A 23,365-nucleotide genomic window follows, 5' to 3' on the forward strand; every position below is an offset into this window, starting at 1 on the left:
GCTGATGTCCTTTCCAGGGTTCATACACTCTTTCACCGATGACTTCTCCAGGACCTTTACCTCATTTTCCATGACCAAAGAAAGTACTCTTTCTCAGCGTTCCACTGAAAATGGTTTATTTTAACATGGAACAGGAAAATAAGGTCTGCATCTGAAACATGTTGTGATCTAAAACAAATCAAATAGAAATAGGGACCAAATCAAAACCCATTTCACGTTTCATTACTAAACGATACAGTATTTATCATCATTATAGTATTACTATTTCGGCGATTAGATAAAATATAAATTATATTTGATGCAACTTTAGTTACATTTCCATGACTTTTCCAAAACTTTAGGAAAAATATTGTTTTCCATAACTTTTCAAGGGCCTGGAACTAGCATTTAGAATTTCCATGACTTTTCCAGGGCCTGGAACTAGCATTTTGAATTTCCATGACTTTTCCAGGGCCTGGAACTAGCATTTTGAATTTCCATGACTTCTCAAGGGCCTGGAACTAGCATTTTGAATTTCCATGACTTTTCAAGCGCCTGGAACTAGCATTTTGAATTTCCATGACTTTTCCAGGGCCTGGAACTAGCATTTTGAATTTCCATGACTTTTCAAGCGCCTGGAACTAGCATTTTGAATTTCCATGACTTTTCCAGGGCCTGGAACTAGCATTTTGAATTTCCATGACTTTTCCAGGGCCTGGAACTAGCATTTTGAATTTCCATCACTTTTCCAGGGCCTGGAACTAGCATTTTGAATTTCCATGACTTTTCCAGGGCCTGGAACTAGCATTTTGAATTTCCATGACTTCTCAAGGGTCTGGAACTAGCATTTTGAATTTCCATCACTTTTCCAGGGCCTGGAACTAGCATTTTGAATTTCCATGACTTCTCAAGGGCCTGGAACTAGCATTTTGAATTTCCATGACTTTTCCAGGGCCTGAAACTAGCATTTTGAATTTCCATGACTTTTCCAAGGCCTGGAATTAGCATTTTAAATTTCCATGACTTTTCCAGGGCCTGGAACTAGCATTTTGAATTTCCATGACTTTTCCAGGGCCTGGAATTAGCATTTTGAATTTCCATGACTTTTCCAGGGCCTGGAACTAGCATTTTGAATTTTCATGACTTTTCCAGGACCCGGAACTAGCATTTTGAATTTCCATGACTTTTCCAGGGCCTGGAATTAGCATTTTGAATTTCCATGACTTTTCCAGGGCCTGGAACCAGCATTTTGAATTTCCATGACTTTTCCAGAGCCTGGAATTAGCATTTTGAATTTCCATGACTTTTCCAGGGCCTGGAACCAGCATTTTGAATTTCCATGACTTTTCCAGAGCCTGGAATTAGCATTTTGAATTTCCATGACTTTTCCAGGGCCTGGAACTAGCATTTTGAATTTCCATGACTTTTCCAGGGCCTTGAACTAGCATTTTGAATTTCCATGACTTTTCCAGGGCCTGGAATTAGCATTTTGAATTTCCATGACTTTTCCAGGGCCTGGAATTAGCATTTTGAATTTCCATGACTTTTCCAGGGCCTGGAACTAGCATTTTGAATTTCCATGACTTTCCAGGTTTTTAATGACCGTAAGGACCCTGGGTACAGCATGAGCAGAGAAAAGACAAAACATGGAATTACGACAAAAGGAGGAAGACGGTCCGGAACAGACGGCAGATAGAAAGTGTGAACAATGAGAGGAGCAGAAGGTCCGCTCCCTCTCCTCTCAGTTCTGTGAACCTCTCAGAGCGGCCATTACATCCTTTAGACTCATCATTCACACTTCACTTCTCCTCTTCTCAGCTTGAACTGACTCTTAGTCGCTAATGAAGCTCAGAGGAGACGCTGTGACAATGTGATCAGATTCATCCCTGCTTCTTCAAACTGTAGTCTGTGCTCATGTGCTTCAGTGTTGGTGTCGAGGCTGAATCTGATCGATGAAAGGCAGCTTTTCCTCACAATCAAATCAGTTTTGAGCCTGAATATCTTCTCGTCTGAGGTCACACCGTTCTGTTGTCTCGCATAATACACAGTAAAAAAACATCTCATTGATATTTCCTTTATCTTTATCTGCATTGCATTTGATGTTGAGGTAATCCAAAAAGCAGCGGAAAGTAATCGTGTTACTTCACTTTTATATTTTGATACTCAGATTAGATTACATTTCAAACTACTCATTGTAATGGATTACATTTTTAAGCAACGGTCCCTTTCCTGTGTGTGTTTTTACCCTCTGCAGAAACTCTTAGTGTGGCTTTTGGTTTACGGCTGTGTGACACTGCCCTCTAGTGGCTGAATCAGGTAAACAAACAATCTAACATCTTTAAATGGAAATGGCTATAATAGTTTCTTAAAAGTATGTATTCCTTGTATTCTAATATTTGTTGATGTTGCAAATGAAGCTGATCTCACAATGAAATATGATAAAGCATTATTTTACGTCCATGTAAGGAATATGAAACATGTTGTGCAATACCACAGCTTCTCTTCAAAACGTTTTAAATACTGCAACTTTCTTCATTATTTTCCACGGTGTATTTATTACTTTTAATCTTCATTACCGAGTGTTTAGGATCAATCACTCCAGAAAGAGAAATCCCTGACAGCTGATTGGTCGGTGCTTCACTTACGGATGTTGTACTCCTGCACCTTGTTGACGTAGCTGTAGACGGGCGAGTATCCGAAGAAGACGAGCATCACCTCTTCTCCGTCTCTCAGCTCCACCAGGTGAGCGCTGTGACCTTCCACCCCGAAGGGAGGGGGCGGGGCCGGTTTCCGTGGCGACCAGGTACGCCTCGGGATGTTAAAAACCCAAAGCTCGTCCGTCACGTTTGCCGACTTCGACTCCAGCTTCCCGCCAAACATGTAGATGTCATCCTAAGAAACAAGGGGGGGGGGGGGGGGGGGGGTTTGGTCATTTAAAAAGTAGATCTTAAGCAAGTATCAGAAGAATATTACGGTATCTTTGCAGATGTTTTGTGCCATATCTCCGCCCATACAACTTCATCTGCTGCAGTTTATTTAATCTGAATTTGATTATGGTTTGAGGATCGGACAAGGGTCCCTGTTTGCGCTCTCCGAATTAAAACCTATGACATGTGTGTGTGTGTGTGTGTGTGTGTGTGTGTGTGTGTGTGTGTGTGTGTGTGTGTGTGTGTGTGTGTGTGTGTGTGTGTGTGTGTGTGTGTGTGTGTGTGTGTGTGTGTGTGTGTGTGTGTGTGTGTGTGTGTGTGTGTGTGCGTGCGTGCGTGCGTGCGTGCGTGCGTGCGTGCGTGCGTGCGTGCGTGCGTGCGTGCGTGCGTGCGTGCGTGCGTGCGTGCGTGCGTGCGTGCGTGCGTGCGTGCGTGCGTGCGTGCGTGTGTGTGTGTGTGTGTCTACCTGGTGAAGGACCAGAGAGTGACCGTATCTGTAGAGAGGACCGCTGCTGACGGGAACCACATCCCACGTACTGCTCTCTAAATTATAACTGTACACAGAAAAGAAAAACACTGTAAGACATGGAGAGGACTCTTTAAAGTAGAGACACTACATACTGATATACACCTGAACATCGGCAGGAGAGGACTCTTTAAAGTAGACACACTACATACTGATATACACCTGGACATCAGCAGGAGAGGACTCTTTAAAGTAGAGACACTACATACTGATATTCACCTGAACATCAGCAGGAGAGGACTCTTTAAAGTAGAGACAGTACATACTGATATACACCTGAACATCAGCAGGAGAGGACTCTTTAAAGTAGAGACACTACATACTGATATACACCTGGACATCAGCAGGAGAGGACTCTTTAAAGTAGAGACACTACATACTGATATTCACCTGAACATCAGCAGGAGAGGACTCTTTAAAGTAGAGACACTACATACTGATATACACCTGAACATCAGCAGGAGAGGACTCTTTAAAGTAGAGACACTACATACTGATATACACCTGAACATCAGCAGGAGAGGACTTTTTAAAGTAGATACACTACATACTGATATAAACCTGAACATCAGCAGGAGAGGACTCTTTAAAGCTTACTTGAGCACCATGTGGTAGTTGGAGTAGTTGAAGGAGTATCCTCCCACCACCCACATCAGACCTGAGTGAACCAGAGCTTGATGAGAGGCTCGACCCAGAGACTGAGCTGAAGGTTTGACACTGGGCATTACCCAGAATGCCTCAGTGGAGGGAACGGACAGAGAGCAATCTGGACCTGAGAGAAAGAGACAAACAGAGACAATCAGTCAATTATATATTAATCAAAACACCTGAACTTTTGAAAGAACATCCATAACATTCATCTGTTTGCAACTTACACATTATTTATCTAATATATCATATTACAATTACGTGTATATAGACTCTCCTTGCACTATTTCTATACTATTTTCTTTGTATTTAATTGCACTATTTATCTGTTGTATTGTGTTGCACTGTTGGAGGAGCCTGTGACCTCAGATGTTGACACATCTACTCTGTAGCTAATGTACAAATGACAATAACAGCGTTCAATCTTGAATTAATTACACTATAAACACCGAAGCAGATTCCTTTCTTACTTATTTGCAAACGTTCTTGGCAATAAAACCTGATTCTGAGTATTTTTCTGATTCTGATTCGGCCAAGTTGGACGATCTCAAAGCAGAGTCACATGTTTTCCACACAATGTCATAAAGATAAGGAGGCAAAGAGGCTAAAATCATCTGGGTTTCTCATGGGGAATGTTGGGCTGGTTAATGATTCAGTAAGTTAGAAAGGAGAAACACTAGACAGTAGTGAAAGTGGCTAAAATGTTTCTACTTGTGTTTACACCATACGTCCAGCAGGGGGCAGTGTTTGATCATAATCTAACATCCCTGGACTGAATGTAATAATAATAATAAGGAATAACATTGGTGATGTTTTCAAAGCAATTACACATTGATTGTTGCATTGAATTGAAATATCACTAAAGTTACAATATGAATGTGTATGTTTGGCACCAAGTCTCTGATCTATGGTCCAAAAGAATAAAACTGAGGTAATTGGCAGCATCTGCATTGGGCTCATTGTGTATTTGAATGGCAAATATTCTCAGATTTGATCGTTTTGCTGGAAGAAATAAAGTATTGTAGTATCAGATATTATCACCCTGTGGATCGTAAAGCTGCTGCGAGAGCACACTGTTTACAAATGCAACATAAAGGGAAATAATAAAGCTGTGGTTATTGTGAGCCAAGGGGCCAGATTTATATTGTTTAAAGTAATAAAATAATATTGGATCAGGGAAAATAATGTTGAGCATAAACAGGGAAGCGGTTGCTGCTTTAATATCTCCTCTTGGACTTCCCTTCACATTTTAATAATGGAGAAAACATAAAAAAGATCCTGTTTTAGTCAGAGATATGATGGATACTTCTTTTATTAATAAATATAACAGCATTGGTCTTATTCGTAGTGATTGCAGAGTCATTTCCCGAAGGTGCAACACAACAAATGGAATATATTTAGCATATATTTGGTGATTTGCAGCCGAAACGACATCCCTAACCATCTTCAAACTTAATTCATTTTAAATTGTTTTACATCTAGACATGTACAGGTTCCAGCGGTTCCCAACGTGTGGGCTGCGGCCCCCTAGTGGTCCCCGAAGGCATTGCAACTGGGTCACCAAATAATTAGCAAAACATCGAAACATTTCATTATTACGATTTTTATTCTTTTCCTTTTTCTTTCTTGATCCTCCTTAGCAAAGGTCATAACAGTCCTTGAAAGCGGTGTGTACTACTGGATTAACAACGAGTCACATGTTCTGAGTTGACCAATCAGAATCGAGTATTCAACTAAACCTTGTAATACAAATGTCTGTTTGTTACTGATAGCCAGCTCCTTTTCTAATTGAAATAAAAAAGTAATCTGAGAACTTTTAGCCTCCGTATTGTTTATGGTTGAATGTGGGCCGCGAAAAACATTTTGATTCTTAAGTGGGCCATGAGATGAAAAAGGTTGGGAACCGCTGGCTCAGAGCATAAGGCGAGTTAGATTTAAGACTTTTAAAAACTTCTTCATGACATGAGAGCAATGAAATGTACAAATGCGAATGTTTCTGCACCTTGCCAACATTAGTTAGAAGACAGTATTAACTCTGAGCGAGAACACTAAATATCCTTTTTATTATTATATGTTTTCTTTTTAATGTTTTTATTAAATATTCATTTTTTTTTTTTTTTCAGAGGTGGGAAGTAGTGGAGTACAAATAATTTGTTACTGTACTTAAGTACATGTTTCTGGTATCGGCACTTTACTCCACTACTTATTTTTCTGACGACTTCTTACTTTGACTTCTTACATGTTGAACTCAAATACCTGTACTTTCTACTTCTTACATGTTGAACTCAAATACCTGTACTTTCTACTTCTTACATGTTGAACACAAATACCTGTACTTTCTACTTCTTACATGTTGAACACAAATACCTGTACTTTCTACTTCTCACATGTTGAACACAAATACCTGTACTTTCTACTTCTTACATGTTGAACACAAATACCTGTACTTTCTACTTCTTACATGTTGAACTCAAATACCTGTACTTTCTACTTCTTACATGTTGAACACAAATACCTGTACTTTCTACTTCTTACATGTTGAACTCAAATACCTGTACTTTCTACTTCTTACATGTTGAACCCAAATACCTGTACTTTCTACTTCTTACATGTTGAACACAAATACCTGTACTTTCTACTTCTTACATGTTGAACTCAAATACCTGTACTTTCTACTTCTTACATGTTGAACTCAAATACCTGAACTTTCTACTCCTTACATGTTGAACACAAATACCTGTACTTTCTACTTCTTACATGTTGAACCCAAATACCTGTACTTTCTACTTCTTACATGTTGAACACAAATACCTGTACTTTCTACTTCTTACATGTTGAACTCAAATACCTGTACTTTCTACTTCTCACATTTTCCAAACAGGCTGGTTCCTTTAGTCTGAATGTGTGTTTGGTGGCGTGATCATTATTATTTAGAGTCATTGCGTGCCTATTGATTTGAACACGATCCGTGTATCCATCATTTCCTGGTCTTCTCTAAAGAAGAGGGACCAATGAAAACGTTGTCATGTTGCCGTTGGTCACCATGGAAACATTCATTAGCTAACAATGACATTATTGTTCTATTAATATAAAGGGAGGTCAGGTACTCTTTAAAACAGCTGCTAGTTATGGGTACTTTTTACTGAAGTACATTTCAAAGCCTCTTTACTTTGACTTGAGTAAAGAAGTTTAGTCAGTACTTCTACTTTCACCAGAGTATTTTTAAACACGAGTATCTGTACTTCTACTTGAGTAAAGGATGTGTGCACTTCTTCCTCTCCTCACCTTGCCAGCTGTCGTTGCAGACACACAGCTTCTCTCCGGTCAGATCACAGTATCCTCTCCCAGGACTCCCACAGTTCCCCCTGCAGTACGGGATGTTGCACGCCTCTCCTTTCCAATACTCCTCACACTCGCAGTAAACACGACCCGACGCTGAGTTCGCCGTGCTGCATCTGCCGTGACCCGAGCAGTTGTTGGGACAAGAGTTTATCCTGAAGGGAGACACAGCGAGAAAGAAAGTCAACCATGGGTCAGATGTTTAGTCAGAAAACACCACAGCTCAGAGAAGGCAAGCAACTAGTTTAGGCCATTTTGTTTTTCAAATATTTCAAATATCTCTATTGTTTACTTTGAGACACTACAGGCTAAAACATTGGCTTTTATCCACTTTCATTTCACGATACTATACTGTTGATGAATAGACAAGAGTTTATCCTGAAGTTCACAGTGAGACAGAAAGTCAACAATGGGTCAGATATTTAGTAACAAAACCAGACAGCTCAGAGAAGGCAAGTAACAATTTCCCAATTTGGGATCAATAAAGTACATCTTATGTGATTTAACTAGTTCCACTTAGTTTTTAAATATCTCTAATATCTCTATTGCTTAAGTCGAGACACTACAGGCCAAAACATGCCGATACACAGCTGACTTTTGCTAACTAGCTTATTAAGTTGTTACTGTAGATAGATAGATAGATAGATAGATAGATAGATAGATAGATAGATAGATAGATAGATAGATAGATAGATAGATAGATAGATAGATAGATAGATACAATTCACTAGATATGATGCAAGTGTTCGCGAGCCAGTTTGAACGACAGAAGCTAGAAGCTATTTGTAATTTAGCTTGCAATGGTTGGACGGACAGACAGACTTTTGGTGTTCTTATATATATATTTGCTCTATTAGACATTCCTCTATCAGACTCAGAGAAGGAACGTACGAGTAGGCGATGCTGAAGCCGGTGAGGTTGTATGCTGCGTCGCTGAAGAAGTGAAGCAGAGCGTATCCGGACGTGGTTTCCACCTCAGGGACGGATTCATTTCCTCTGACCTCTGGAACCACCAAGCCACTGAGGAACACACAGAACATCAGAGCATCAGGTCAGAGGCAACTGTAGTGTCAATCTTTCAGTTTGTGTGTGCAGACAGAGAGATCGAAATACCGTTTCCCACAATCACGAATACAAAAACATATATATATATAAAATATGTAAAAACATAAGACAGATTTATACATATGCAGACATTAAGACCTTAATAAAAGCACAACAATCGATATATACGAAATAACAGTCACTTCAATATCATCATCTATGTTTCCTGTAGTTATTATTTTGCTCTTTTTACTGCACTTAGTGTACGGTTTTATTATTATTATTATTATTATGCTGCTGTGTTTATTGTATTTTTGTAACTGACAATTTCCTTCGGGATGAATAAAGTCCTATCTTATCTTTGAGAATGTACATTAGTGCCAGACTGTCCATAGCAGCGTAACAGTGAACACACAACAGTAATAATGATAAAGAGCATTTGGAAGCTGTGTTTTATCGACTCGGGGCTGAAAGCTGGAGAGCTGTGAGATAAACAGATTCCATTTGAGCAAATGCAGACTCCAATAAAAATGTGATTATTGTCAAAGTAAAATAACATCGCAGCGCAGAGACAAAAGCATTTGGTTTTTATTAGTTCGATGAAGTGGGGGTTTATTATTTGCTCCTGCGGTCTTTTTCATTAAATAGTAGGGATGTAACGATATATCGAATATCGCGATATCGCGGTAAATACATGTTTCAATACCGTCGTGAGACTGACAAAATCTACCGCGATTTACAAAAAAAAAAGGGAAATATATATATTTTTTTTAAATAATTTTTTTTGTTTAAACCTTTATTTAACCAGATGGTCCCATCGATCTCTTTTTCAAGGGAGACCTGTCCAACATGGCAGCAAGTAGGTTACAACATGAACATAAAGAACAGATAACACAAAAGGACATGGTATCTACAGGGCTACATGTACACACCTAGAGACATTGACAAGTACCAACAGTATATTTATATCTCGCCCTGTCAATAACTCTCTCCTTCTTGGCAAACAACTGTATTGTTTTTGAAGTGGTGGAGAGACAATGCACAGTTTGACCCACTGCTGTCACCCATGGCCAAAGCATATCTCTCTGTCCCAGCAACATCAGTACCAAGCAAGAGAGTTTTTTCCACAGCAGGGGATATTGTAAACGCTCAAACATCCCAGCTTCTACCTGGAAATGTGGACATGCTCATATTCCTAAAAGATAACCTTGATGATGCTGAGGGAGTGAGTTAGAGTTGAGTTACTTGAAAAACTAAAGTGAAACTTGATTTATTCTATTGCAGGGTCTGATTATTATATTGTTGACACTTTAAAATGCTACTATCCTACTAAAATGCTGTACTAATCCGATTTATTATTTAATAGAAAGAAAAAAAAATCAAGTAAAAAAAAAATTCACTTTTTTTGTATTTTTTTTTCAATATCGGGATATTATCGTACCATGAGTTTTTGGTATCGTTACATCCCTATTAAATAGAATACCCTCGTTCAGAAGAGCCGAAAGCCTCTTCCCTGATGGAAACATGTGCCCAGTATTATCCACCGTCAACATATTTATTGTAGGTTATAATCCTACACAGGTCTAGGCTTTGTATTCAAATGCCAGAAGCCGAATTAGCTGCTTTAAGCCTCTGTTGAGCAGAATGAAAAATGGCAGGTTTGTGAATTATTGTGGCATAAACGTGTTTTTAATGAGTTTCCGTCAGATGGAACAGGTTCACCCACATGCTTGGAGATTATTGAACATACAAAAAACTCTGATTTCTGACTTTTGTTTTACAGAATTCAGTCTTTTTTCAGAAATCTGAGTTTATTTCAGAATTCTGAATTTTTTGTTTACTCGGATTTGTTTTGACTTTTTTCAGAATTTTTAAAAAACAAGCAACAAAGCATCAAACAGTAATTTCGAGACTTAAAAAACAAAGACTTAAAAACAACAATCAGTTTACAGTTTACAACCCACATGCTTGGAGATGATTGAATATACACAAAACTCTGATTTCTTTTTTTTTTTTTTTACAGAATTCAGTATTTTTTCAGAATTCTGATTTTTTTTTGTTTCACTCAGATTAGTTTTGACTTTTCAGAATTTTGATTTTTTTAATAATAATAATAATGCATTTTATTTATGGGCGCCTTTCAAAGCTCTCAATAATTAAAAACAAGCAACAAAGAAGATCAAACAGTAATTCAAGACTTAAAAAGAACAATCAGTTTCAGAATAATTATGATATAGAATACGCCAGTTTAAAAAGGTGGGTCCATATTGCGGATGTCTTGTGGGAGAGAGTTCCAGAGACGGGGGGCAGAGTGGCTGAAGGCTCTTGACCCTATGGTGGTCCGACGGAGGACCGGAGAGCACAAGAGGGAGTCTAGGTGTGAGGAGTTCAGAGAGATATGGAGGTGCAAGAGTGTGAAGGGCCTTGAAGGTGAGGATTAACGGCCCTGAAGTCGATGCGGTATTTAACGGGGAGCCAATGGAGTTGGTGAAGAACCGGAGAGATACGATCAATGGAAGGAGTTCTGGTAATGATACGGGCGGCTCAGTTTTGGACCAGTTGGAGCTTACGCAGGGATTTGTGAGGAAGGCCAGAGAGGATGGAGTCGCAATAATCAATACGGGATGTAACGAGGTATGGATGAGGATGGCGGTGTTGTTGGGTGTGAGTGACGAGCAGAGACGGTTAATATTGCGGAGGTGGAAGTAGGCAGATCGAGTAATGTTGATGATGTGAGCGTCAAAAGAAAGGGTGCTGTTATTCTGTCTCTTCTTTTTTTTAGAATTCTGTTTCGCACAAATATGACTTTAATTTTAAGAATAAAATAAAAAAAACACTTGTGGTCAGATCTCCACATTTCTCTTTTACACGTGGCCTTAATCCTCCTTCGTATCCGTGCTTCAAGCCTCTGTTCAGCGGACTGAAAACGGCAGGTTTGTGAATTATTGTGGCATTAACGTGTTTTTAATGAGTTTCCGTCAGATGAAAGAGGTCCACCCACAGGCTTGGAGATTATTGAACGTAAACAATAATGCCCCGGGAAGATGTATTATTCACGGCTAATTGCAAATATATGTTATCGTTGTTTTGTGGGGGATTGTGAGGCTCTTTGTTTGCCTCCAGCGTGAATCATTTGAATTCAGACTGTGAGGCATTTCCATATTTCTCCAGCTGTTATTCAGAGTAACAGACAGCTCTCACCTGAAGACAGCAATCAGAGGGGCGTAGATCGAGTCTCCGTCATAGACGTACATGTGGTCCCAGCTGCACTCGGAGGCAAAATGATTGAAGCGCAGCCGGAGCACTGCATTAGGACTGGGAGAGAGAACATAAAGGGATAATCAGAAATGCATTTGATGAATATATATTACCTACATGGCCTCGAGTCATTCGTACTTCTGCTGTGTGTGTTATGATCACAAATTAACACATTAGAAAACCAATGGCCACCAAGATTCCATTATGTTATTATATTTTATGTATTCATGATTTCATTTTATATATGATTGTAGTTTTTTATTTATATCAACTATTTTGATATGACTTTTTTTTTCAGAAAACGATTTTTTTTTCAGAAATATTGCTTTTTTCAGATTTTTGACTTTTTTCAGATTTCTTTTCAGAAATTCGACATTTTTGACTTTTTTCAGATTTTTGACTTTTTATTCCGACTTTTTTCAGAATTAATTTTCTATTTAAACTTTTTTCTTTAGAAAACGATTTTTTTTCCGAATTATTACTTTTTTCAGATTTTTGACTCTTTTCAGAATATTTTTCTGAAATTCGACATTTTTTTAACTTTTTTCAGATTTTGGAATTTTTTTTATTCTGTATATTTTCATAATTCTGACCTTTTTTCCTAATTATTGCATTTGTTTCTGAATTATTTCTCGAATTTTAACTACTTTTTTATCCTGTCTTTTTGCAGAAATCTGACTTTTTTCAGAATTATTGCTTTTTATTCTGACTCTTTTCGGAATTATTTTTCTATTCAGATTTTTTTTTCAGAATCCTGACTTTTTTCAGAAATCTGCTTTTTTAATTTTGGACTTTTTCATATTTTTCTTCAGAAATTCGACATCTTTGACATATTTCAGATTCATTACTTTTTTAAGATTCTTGATTTTTTGTATTCTGATTTATTTTCAGAATTCTTGCATTTTTTGTTGAATTTCTCTCAAATTTAGATTTTTTTTTTAATTCTGTCTTTTTCTGATTTACTTTAATTCTTGAAGTTCTTTTTTTTCAGATTTTTTTTCAGGCTTTTTCAGAAATCTGGCTTTAATTTTTAAGAATAAAATAAAAAAAACACATTTGGTCAGATCTCCACATTTCAGTTTTTACACGTGGCCTTAATCCTCTTTCGTATCCTTAAATGAACCCCTTAATGTGGCACTAAAAATAAAGTAAATCAAATCATCAGACTTCATAAACAAATCTAATTGAAATATGCAAGACAACTAGGAGTAACTAGAATAATTGATAACGTTTTCATCCCTGCAGTGAGGCTGTATACCAATGTTGATTTAACAGTTAGTGCAAGCAGGCGTAGTGAACAGAATGAACGATTTAAATAACATTGCATAATCTCTGTGTGCATTCAGCTGCAGCAGCGTGCATCTCTGAGCAGTTAGTGTGAACAAAGCAACACAATAATAACACAAACACCTGCTTTTCACATGGAGCTGCCAACTAAGACACATCACACTGTGCAACCAAGTAAAACAAAGTGATATAAATGATGATAGAGATATAAAAACACTTACTATCCTTCTATCAGCCACGTGCATTTGGTTTTGTATTTATAGTTTACAGGTCCGTCTGAGAGCAAGCCTGACAGCTCCGTTAACCTGTGGAGGAAAACACAGAAAAGACATGTTCAGCACACACACACACACACACACACCAAGGTAACACGGTGCTGTTGCCATGGCCACGCTGACATGATATATTCATGTGGCAGTAGTAATAATCACATTTGTCGCCGTGTGTTAACATGGGTCACACCTGTCAATCAAATAAATCCCATTACACTGCACAGAGGGAGAGAAAAAGGTGAACATGCAAATTAACGCACACACACACACACACACACACACACACACACACACACACACACACACACACAGACAGACAGACAGACAGACAGACAGACAGACAGACAGACAGACAGACAGACAGACAGACAGACAGACAGACAGACAGACAGACAGACAGACAGACAGACAGACAGACAGACAGACAGACAGACAGACAGACAGACAGACAGACAGACAGACAGACAGACAGACAGACAGACAGACAGACAGACAGACAGACAGACAGACAGACAGACAGACAGACAGACAGACAGACAGACAGACAGACAGACAGACAGACAGACAGACAGACAGACAGACAGACAGACAGACAGACAGACAGACAGACAGACAGACAGACAGACAGACAGACAGACAGACAGACAGACAGACAGACAGACAGACAGACAGACAGACAGACAGACAGACAGACAGACAGACAGACAGACAGACAGACAGACAGACAGACAGACAGACAGACAGACAGACAGACAGACAGACAGACAGACAGACAGACACACACACACACACACACACACACACACACACACACACACACACACACACACACACACACACACACACACACACACACACACACACACACACACACACACACACACACACACACACACACACACACACACACACACACACACACACACACACACACACACACACAGAGGAAATCGCAGCATGCCTCGGGTAGGACAGTATGTTACTGTGTGTGTGTGTCAGTGGTGGCTTTGTCTGCTCGTTCAGACAGGCGGTGGCGAAAATAGGGAGTGAGAGTAAGCGTCATTGTGTTCAAATGTAAATAACAACAATTATATTTCTTATTCTTATTTATTACAGGTATAAAGATCTTTAAATAACATGTTTGGTCATTCCAAAACCCAAAGATATTCACTTTACTTTGATATATAAAACAGAGAAAAGTAGGATATATCCATTTAGTAGATGGTAAAGACTGGTGGTAACGTCCAATGTAAAAATATAACAGAAAGTAATATGTTAATCATTTGGGGCAGGGGTGGGGAACCTTTTTCCTCTCAAGGGCCATTTCAATGTTCACAACATCCTCCGAGGGCCGTACAAATTATTGAACTCAACCTCTGCTAAAAAAAAAACTAAAATCACAGCCCATTCATTTCCCCTTTCTTTCAGGCTGTGCAAAGAAAGAGCAACCTCTTAATCCAGATACCTTCCCATGACTCACGCATGGACACAAGATGTGTGCAAATGTATTAAGTATCCTATCCATGTGAACATGAATTAAGTGGGGGGGGACCTAGCCTCCTCTAGGGGGGTCCGGGCGGGGGCATGCTCCCCTGGGAAGATTATTTTTTTTTAAATATTGAAGTTAAAAACATCAATCTGGTGCACTTTGAGAGCAACATTAAGAGATCTCTGAACACCCATATGAAACAGAATTGGAAGCAGATTTTATTTTTCTTTGTGGATATTTTACAAATCCCTCCCCTTTCAAACTGTATTTTTGTTTATTAATAACAACTTTTTTTTACTGTCATATAGTATTTTATACCTGTTTTTCATTTATTCTCTTATTTTTTTATAACTATAATGATCATATAAAGGTGTGCCTTTACCTCACTGAGCCGAGGTTATTAGCCTCTCAGTCCGTCAGGAGAGAGCTCTCTTCCACCTTGTTGTAGAAACAGCTCCTTATATTCGTTAGCATAACTAGCTAACCAGATGCTAATAACAACAATCTCCAGTACCGCTCTCTCTCTGTCTCGCTCGCTCAAACCAAATGCGCTCGTGCCACACACACATGGGACCTGCAATTGCTGAAGTGCTGGAGCGGTGTTCTGGTGCTCCGTCAGCACTACGCCACGTGATGACACGTTACGCTCGTATTGTGTTCAAGGAACCTGTCCTTAGCCAGGAAAAACAGGCACCCGCTTGTTTAATTCTTTTGCGGTCTAGATTTCTTCTTTTTGCGTGTGTTTATAAATGACCTCGAGGGCCGTATCAAATGGTCTCGTGGACCGTATACGGCCCGGAGACCGGAGGTTCCCCACCCCTGCTTTAGGGGAACAGGGAACAACCAGTGTGTGATTCGGTCACATTAGCACAAACAATAGCCATTAAAGCACACATTAGCACAAAGGATAGTTGAATACTCGATTCTGATTGGTTCATTTGGACATTGGAGAGTTTGCTCATTTTTCCTAGCAGAGGATGTCCAATCATATCAATCTGCAGAAAGTAGTCCGGTCAATTGAACATAAAACCAGTATTACCACTTGCCCCATCAGGAAGGTCCAATGCTAAATGAACTAATCCAAGGTGGTCTTTAGATTGGCAATCTTTCTTGTTGAATATAATTTAAAAAGAGGTTTATAATAAAGACTTTCCATGAGACAGAAGTGGACGGTAAAATAAGTGATGTGGTGAGATTTACGGTCATGGTGTTGACAAGCAGAGATGGCCAAAGTACACACATCCTTTACTCAAGTAGAAGTACAGATACTCGTGTTTTAAAATACTCTGGTGAAAGTAGAAGTACTGACTAAACTTCTTTACTCAAGTCAAAGTAAAGAGGCTTTGAAATGTACTTCAGTAAAAAGTACCCATAACTAGCAGCTGTTTTAAAGAGTACCTGACCTCCCTTTATATTAATAGAACAATAATGTCATTGTTAGCTAATGAATGTTTCCATGGTGACCAACGGCAACATGACAACGTTTTCATTGGTCCCTCTTCTTTAGAGAAGACCAGGAAATGATGGATAAACGGATCGTGTTCAAATCAATAGGCACGCAATGACTCTAAATAATAATGATCACGCCACCAAACACACATTCAGACTAAAGGAACCAGCCTGTTTGGAAAATGAGAGAAGTAGAAAGTACAGGTATTTGAGTTCAACATGTAAGAAGTAGAAAGTACAGGTATTTGAGTTCAACATGTAAGAAGTAGAAAGTACAGGTATTTGAGTTCAACATGTGAGAAGTAGAAAGTACAGGTATTTGTGTTCAACATGTGAGAAGTAGAAAGTACAGGTATTTGTGTTCAACATGTAAGAAGTAGAAAGTACAGGTATTTGAGTTCAACATGTGAGAAGTAGAAAGTACAGGTATTTGAGTTCAACATGTAAGAAGTAGAAAGTACAGGTATTTGAGTTCAACATGTAAGAAGTAGAAAGTACAGGTATTTGTGTTCAACATGTAAGAAGTAGAAAGTACAGGTATTTGAGTTCAACATGTAAGAAGTAGAAAGTACAGGTATTTGTGTTCAACATGTAAGAAGTCAAAGTTAAAAGTCGTCAGAAAAATAAGTAGTGGAGTAAAGTAGCCTACTGGTACCAGAAAAATGTACTTAAGTACAGTAACAAAGTATTTGTACTCATTACATGTCACTTGTTAGAGGGTCTTTTATCCAAAGCGACTTCCATACTCAATACTGTGGACAATCCCCACAGGAGTAATTTTGGGTGAAGTGTCTCAGGGACACAACGACATGCTGACTGCAGTGGGACTTGCTACCCCCTGATTCGAAGTTCAGCGCACTACCGAGCCCCAGACTCCATTACTTCCCACCTCTGGTGACAGGAGATTTATACCTTTATTACCCGGAGACGCCTCTCTCTCTATCTATCTATCTATCTAACCTCTTTACATCCATTTGTCCGTCTCTCCCTCATGCATCTGTCTTCTGCACGCCATCAATTATTCACCTGGAGCAGATGAATATTTCAAAGGGTGCCGGACTCTCTTCCTCTGAGCCTCATCCCCTCATCCCTGTCTCTCTTTTATCTCCATGTCTCTTCCTTCTCATCTGTTTGCCACCTTCAGCCTCTGCTTTTTCTTCTGTGTGTGTGTGTGTGTGTGTGTGTGTGTGTGTGTGTGTGTGTGTGTGTGTGTGTGTGTGTGTGTGTGTGTGTGTGTGTGTGTGTGTGTGTGTGTGTGTGGGGGGGTGGGGGGGTCAAGTCTGCAAACAGAGGTGGTAGAAGTACACAGATATTACACTACTTAAGGAAAAGTACTCAGATCTTGTACTTGAGTAAAAGTAGAAGTACTCAGATCTTGTACTTGAGTAAAAGTAGAAGTACCAGAGTGTAGGAATACTCTGTTACAGTAAAAGTCCTGCATTCAAAAAATGTTCCTCAAGTAAAAGTAGAAAAGTATTCTAATCAAAATATCACTTAAAGGTGACCTATCATGCAGAATTCACTTTTGTACGTCTTGTATACATGAACATGTGTCCCCGGTGTTCCAGGGAACTCACCAAGTGTCAGAAAACACAACCCTCTCTATTTCCCTCCATACCCAAATCTCTTAAAAAGGGGCTGCAACAGATCTGATACAGACTGATCCAGATTTGAACACTTCTATGACGTCACAGAAGTGGCGCTACAGCTATTGGGCCAACTCCACCAATCAGGAGGAGACAGCCACGGACATTGCCGTTGGAAAGCGCTGGAGACGCTGTAGTACATATGCCAGGCCTGTAGATGGTGCTGTTCTCACAGAATCAGCCCATGATGCAAAGACAGTGTTACATTGAGCGAAATGAGGAATGGTTAAAATGCATGATCTGTTTGGTATTTTGAAAAATAAAAAGTATAAATATGCCTTATATAGGTATGGTCCTACACTATATTATTCAAATATAGCATGATAGGTCCACTTTAAAGTAGCCACAGTAAAAGTAGTCATTGTGCAGATTGGTCCATTTCAGAATAATATATATGATATGTTTTATAATGATTGATCATGAAAGTGTTCTCAAAGCTGCTAAAGGTGCAGCTAGTCTGAATGACTTTGTATACTGCAGGGTAGCTGGTGGATTTACTCCAGGTGGAACTAAAGTCTGATTCAACACTTGATTAGATTTCACATCATTCATCCACATCTGAGAAGTAACTAAAGGGATTAAATAAAGTACCTCAAATAAAGTAGGCCTACTTGAGTAAATGTACTCAGTTACTTTACACCACTGTCTCTTCTATGCGTGACTTTTCTGGGGAAATGAAGAGAGAGGCGTGTGGACTGATGTTTGTTGGGACTGCTGGAAGCCACTCTTCATTAACTATGAATAAGTTCTACCTTTCGCATGTTTTCATAATCACGCCTGAGCCTTTCTGCAAAGTCACTCTGCTCTCACAGAGGTTTTCAGAAAGGAATAACACGAGAGGAGAGCATCACCATTATCCTAATACTGTTCCTTTAAGATCCCGTCCTCAAAAATGTGTTTTTCTTTTACATGTATATCCCCTAAATGTTAAAACTTGACGCTGTTGATGGCTCAGTAGAGGTGATTTAACCTTTCTCCTCTCAAGGTGGAGATGCTAGTTTTTTGACAATGTTAGCTAGCAACTCAATGTCTGTTAGCAATATAAAAGGGGGAAGGAAATAGAAAAGGAAGAAGGTGAAGCTGTTCAATTGTGAAGATGTGTGGAAATGACTGATTATATAATGGATGCAAACTGTACAAATGCGAACAACAAAATAAGAAAAACCGGAAACTCAAGCTACAAGTTTTTTACTGCTACTATTTTGCAGAAATGACCGCCAACATGATAACCTGTAAGCTAACCCATGCACACATTTTGGTGCAAAATCTTAGATTATAACGTTCCCCAGGGCCGTTTCTTCCTATAGGCGGACTATGCAGATGCATAGGGCCCCCGAGGCCACTAGGGGGCCCCCAAGCTGAAAGTCTTTTTTTTTTTTTATTCATCCAAAAAACCAAAAAAGTATAATTCATACATGATGAATACAATTAGTAGAAGCGGGAGGGCTGAAGCATAGCTTATGGAAAGTGTCACTCCCGTGCATCATCCTAACACAACATCGGCATTATTGCGTCAAAAACGTATAGAAATGAAGGAGTACAAAGAAATAAAGAAAACAGGAGAACAAATTTGATAAAAGTTAGGGCAGGAAAACAAAAAATGCATATATATATATATATATATATATATATATACGAAAACTAGATATAGGGTCATTTTCTGCACATGTCAATAGCAGTTTCAACTATCTTTGTTTGGAAATGAAAATACTATATATAAATATATACATATGTACACATTTGGCAAATGAATAATAGTAATAATATATGCATAATTGAATATAAACATTGCGAACACTTTCAAGTGACTTTTTTTTACATTCATATATTCACGCTGTGGTTTGGAACTGCTTTTGAATATTATCAGGCATTTTGTTATGTGTTGTGCATATTCAGTACTGTTTTAAGCTGTACTGTGTCAAGACATTTTAATAGATTGAGTTTTTTTAAATATGGGAGTTGTGTGTTCATATTTACCAACACCACAGACTATTCGTAATACTTTGTTTTGGGATGTTATTATTTTTTGTAGATTTGTTGAGTACGTGTTTCCCCATATTTCGGAGCAGTAGTAAAGGTAAGGGAGAAATAGACTGTTATAAAGAGTATCTTTTCTTCAAGAATGTTCTTAGTCTGATACAGAATACCTATTGTTTTTGACAGTTTAGTCTGTACCTAATTTATATGGTTCTTCCAATTGAGTTTTTCGTCAACAATGAGTCCTAAAAATGTACATGAACCAACTTTTTCTATCTCGGTATTGCAAATCCGTATAATGCAGTCATTTCTACTCTCAGACTTTCTATTGAATAACATGTCATTTGTTTTGTCCACATTAAGGGATAATTTATTAACTGCTAACCAGGTACATAGTATTTCTCAATTCACAACTTTAATTTTCGCCAAGATTATGATGGGAGCAGATAATTCCGGTTCAGCCTCAATATATTTGGGGAGAAGTAAAATGAGCCGTCTTTATTTGATGCATCTCCACGGATCATCTTAAAGGCTTCGAAACCCCCCCATTGTAGTTAAAAACTGTAAAAACTAGGGCCCCTAAACAGCATCTTGCATAGGGCCCCCAAAAATCTAGAAACGGCCCTGCCAGGCACGGTAGAAAGACAACATAAAACAAACAAAGTGCAATTAGCAACACAACTCGACAAAGAAAGACATTGACAAAACGCTACCAACGAAACTGAACACCAGAGAGAGTTAGCATTCACATAATTACTTTTTTTAAAGCAAACATTTACTCTAGAGATTCCTTTCTTATCTACAAATAAATTGCCCATTATATATATGTTTCACAACAACTGCAATGCCAGTGACAAGCTAACAAGCTAACAAGCCAACAAGCTAAAAAGCTAACAAGCTAACAAGCCAACAAGCTAACAAGCTAACAAGCTAACAAGCTAACAAGCCAACAAGCTAACAAGCTAACAAAATAAAGTCTAAATCTTCTCAAATATTCCTCTAAAGGAGAAAGAAGAACTAACTTAGACCTAAATTAATATCCTCCACGTCTTTAATATTGTATTTAATAGTGACCTTAGCTTTTTCATTTATTTTATTTTCAATCTTAATCTTGTTCAAACGGAAAAGGGGAAAATCGGGTCTTCATTTTTAGACATGAAAGCATGAAATTGAAAAGATAAAACACACAGTCTCCATCATGTCAGAAACACAGCGCATCAATATCATCATCGCTGCAGTCGGGCAGCAACATGAATATGTGTCCTCTAATCTGGGATTAGAGCCGGAGGATCAAACTGTGATCATCAGCGGCAGATGGAAAAGTGAGGAAATGTTTAAAAGAGGAGATATAACCGAGAGCTGTCATACTCTCTATCACTGCTACAAAAAGAATACTGACATGTATATACAGTATGTCCTCTGTGTGTGTGTGTGTGTGTGTGAGAGAGAGAGAGAGAGAGAGAGAGAGAGAGAGAGAGAGAGAGAGAGAGAGAGAGAGAGTGTGTGTGTGTGTGTTATTGGCAGGATTTGAGCATTTGCTTAGCATGTGTGTCAAGCTGTGCTGCAATCTGTTAACTCTTCCTCCTTACAGAGCGCACACACACACACACACACACACACACACACACACACACACACACACACACACACACACACACACACACACACACACACACACACACACACACACACACACACACACACACACACACACACACACACACACACACACACACACACACACACACACACACACACACACACACACACACACACACACACACACACACACGTGATGGTGATGATAACTTTAACAGACAGTTTTACGGTGACACCCTTCTTCTACTTAATAACACAATCAAAGTTAAGTAGATTTTTCAGTCCTTTAAATAAAAGGCGTTGAGTTGACAGGTCAGTGTTTCTTACAGGGACAAAAAAAAGCCTTGTGTTATTGATTGTCTCCCCCCTTCTCCCTCGCTACAACAAGACAGGCATTCAGTAACTATCGGACTCATTCATAAGAGAGTTCATAAACACGAGCGTCTCAGTGACAGCGAGAGTCAGCTGAGAGTGACATCACCGTTAAAAAACAAAACAATACGCTCATATGTTAGTCTTTAGTTCGTCTTAAATCATCATCTTAACCCTTCAAACGTTACACAACTTTATCATAAAGCTAGTTAGAGGAGGGAGCGTGACTTCACTCAGCAAAAATGTCCTCCCTCTTGTAAAAACACACCAGCGTTTTGAAGAAAAAACACAATCATAAAAATCCACATGCTTGAAAGTCCTCCAAGAAACCAAACCACTCCCTGGTTTAAAGTCTTATATCACCATATTTAGAAAACACAGCTTCAGGCAGTGACTCATTTTAATGAACCGTGTAAATCACAAAGTTATGCACACTATATCTAAATGTAGAAAAACCAGCACCAATCTGTTCATGTTCCTGAAGAGTTTTTATTTTATTTGTAAATCAATCTTCTTCTTTCCAATCAAAAGGTAGTACTAACACCTCATATCAGTCCATCCATCCATCCATCCATCCATCTTCTCCCGCTTATCCGTGGTCGGGTCTCGGGGGTCAGTTCCAGCAGAGAGACCCAAACTTTCCTTTCCCTGGCCTCATCAACCAGCTCTGACAGGGGGGTCCCAAGGCGCTCCCAGGCCAGCAAAGAAATATAATCCCTCCACCTGGTCCTAGGTCTACCCCTCGGTCTCTTCCCACCTAGGGAGGCGCCCAGGTGGCATCCTAACTAGGCGGCATCCTAACTAGGTGGCATCCTAACTAGGTGCCCGAACCACCTCAACTGGCTCCTTTCGACGTGAAGGAGGAGCGGTTCAACTCTGAGTCCCTCCCAGATGACCGGACTTCTCACCTTATCCCTAAGGGAGACACCAGCCACCCTGCGGAGAAAACCCATCTCGGCCGCTTGTACCCGCGATCTCGTTCTTTGGGTCCTGACCCATCCTTCATGACCATAGGTGAGGGTAGGAAGGGAAATGGCCCGGTAGACAGAGAGCTTTGCCTTCGGGCTCAGCTCCCTTTTCGTCACAACGGTGCGGTAAAGAGACTGCAGTACCGCTCCCGCTGCTCCGATTCTCCGACCCATCTCACGCTCCATTGTTCCCTCACTCGAGAACAAGACCCCGAGATACTTGAACTCCTTCACTTGGGGTAAGGACTCATTCCCTACTTGGAGTGGACAGTCCATCGGTTTCCTGCTGATGACCGTGCTTGGAGGTGCTGATCCTCATCCCAGCCGCTTCACATCATATCTAATATTGAATTAAAAGCTATTCCAATTGACAAAGTACCCGAGCAGCAGTCTTTATAAAAGATATGTAGTTCAATAAATAAAATGTAGTGTGGTAGAAGCTAGATAAACAAAGTTAATGATATATTGCACAGAGTTACTTCTTGTTAGAGTATTACAATTGTCCAAATAAGAAGTAATAATAACAATTTTAACGAGGTACATATTTCACAATTCGTAGTTTTTGTTTGTTTTGTTTTCATTGTT

General features: G+C 39.3%; 1 protein-coding gene across 1 annotated transcript in view; it reads right to left on the reverse strand.

Moving 5' to 3' along the window:
* atrnl1a (attractin-like 1a) overlaps positions 1 to 23,365 on the reverse strand; it is a 243,179-nt gene that overhangs the window by 190,055 nt on the left and 29,759 nt on the right. The window contains exons 2-8 of the mRNA XM_079687044.1: positions 13,230 to 13,313; positions 11,665 to 11,778; positions 8,311 to 8,439; positions 7,366 to 7,574; positions 4,030 to 4,204; positions 3,373 to 3,460; positions 2,625 to 2,871 (exon numbers count right to left, since the gene is read on the reverse strand). Of these exons, the coding sequence (XP_079543170.1) occupies positions 2,625 to 2,871; positions 3,373 to 3,460; positions 4,030 to 4,204; positions 7,366 to 7,574; positions 8,311 to 8,439; positions 11,665 to 11,778; positions 13,230 to 13,313 (1,046 nt within the window). The remainder of the gene's footprint in view (positions 1 to 2,624; positions 2,872 to 3,372; positions 3,461 to 4,029; positions 4,205 to 7,365; positions 7,575 to 8,310; positions 8,440 to 11,664; positions 11,779 to 13,229; positions 13,314 to 23,365) is intronic.

Source organism: Notothenia rossii (genome assembly GCF_949606895.1).
Source record: "Notothenia rossii genome assembly, chromosome: 6".
NCBI classification, from domain to species: Eukaryota; Metazoa; Chordata; class Actinopteri; order Perciformes; family Nototheniidae; genus Notothenia; species Notothenia rossii.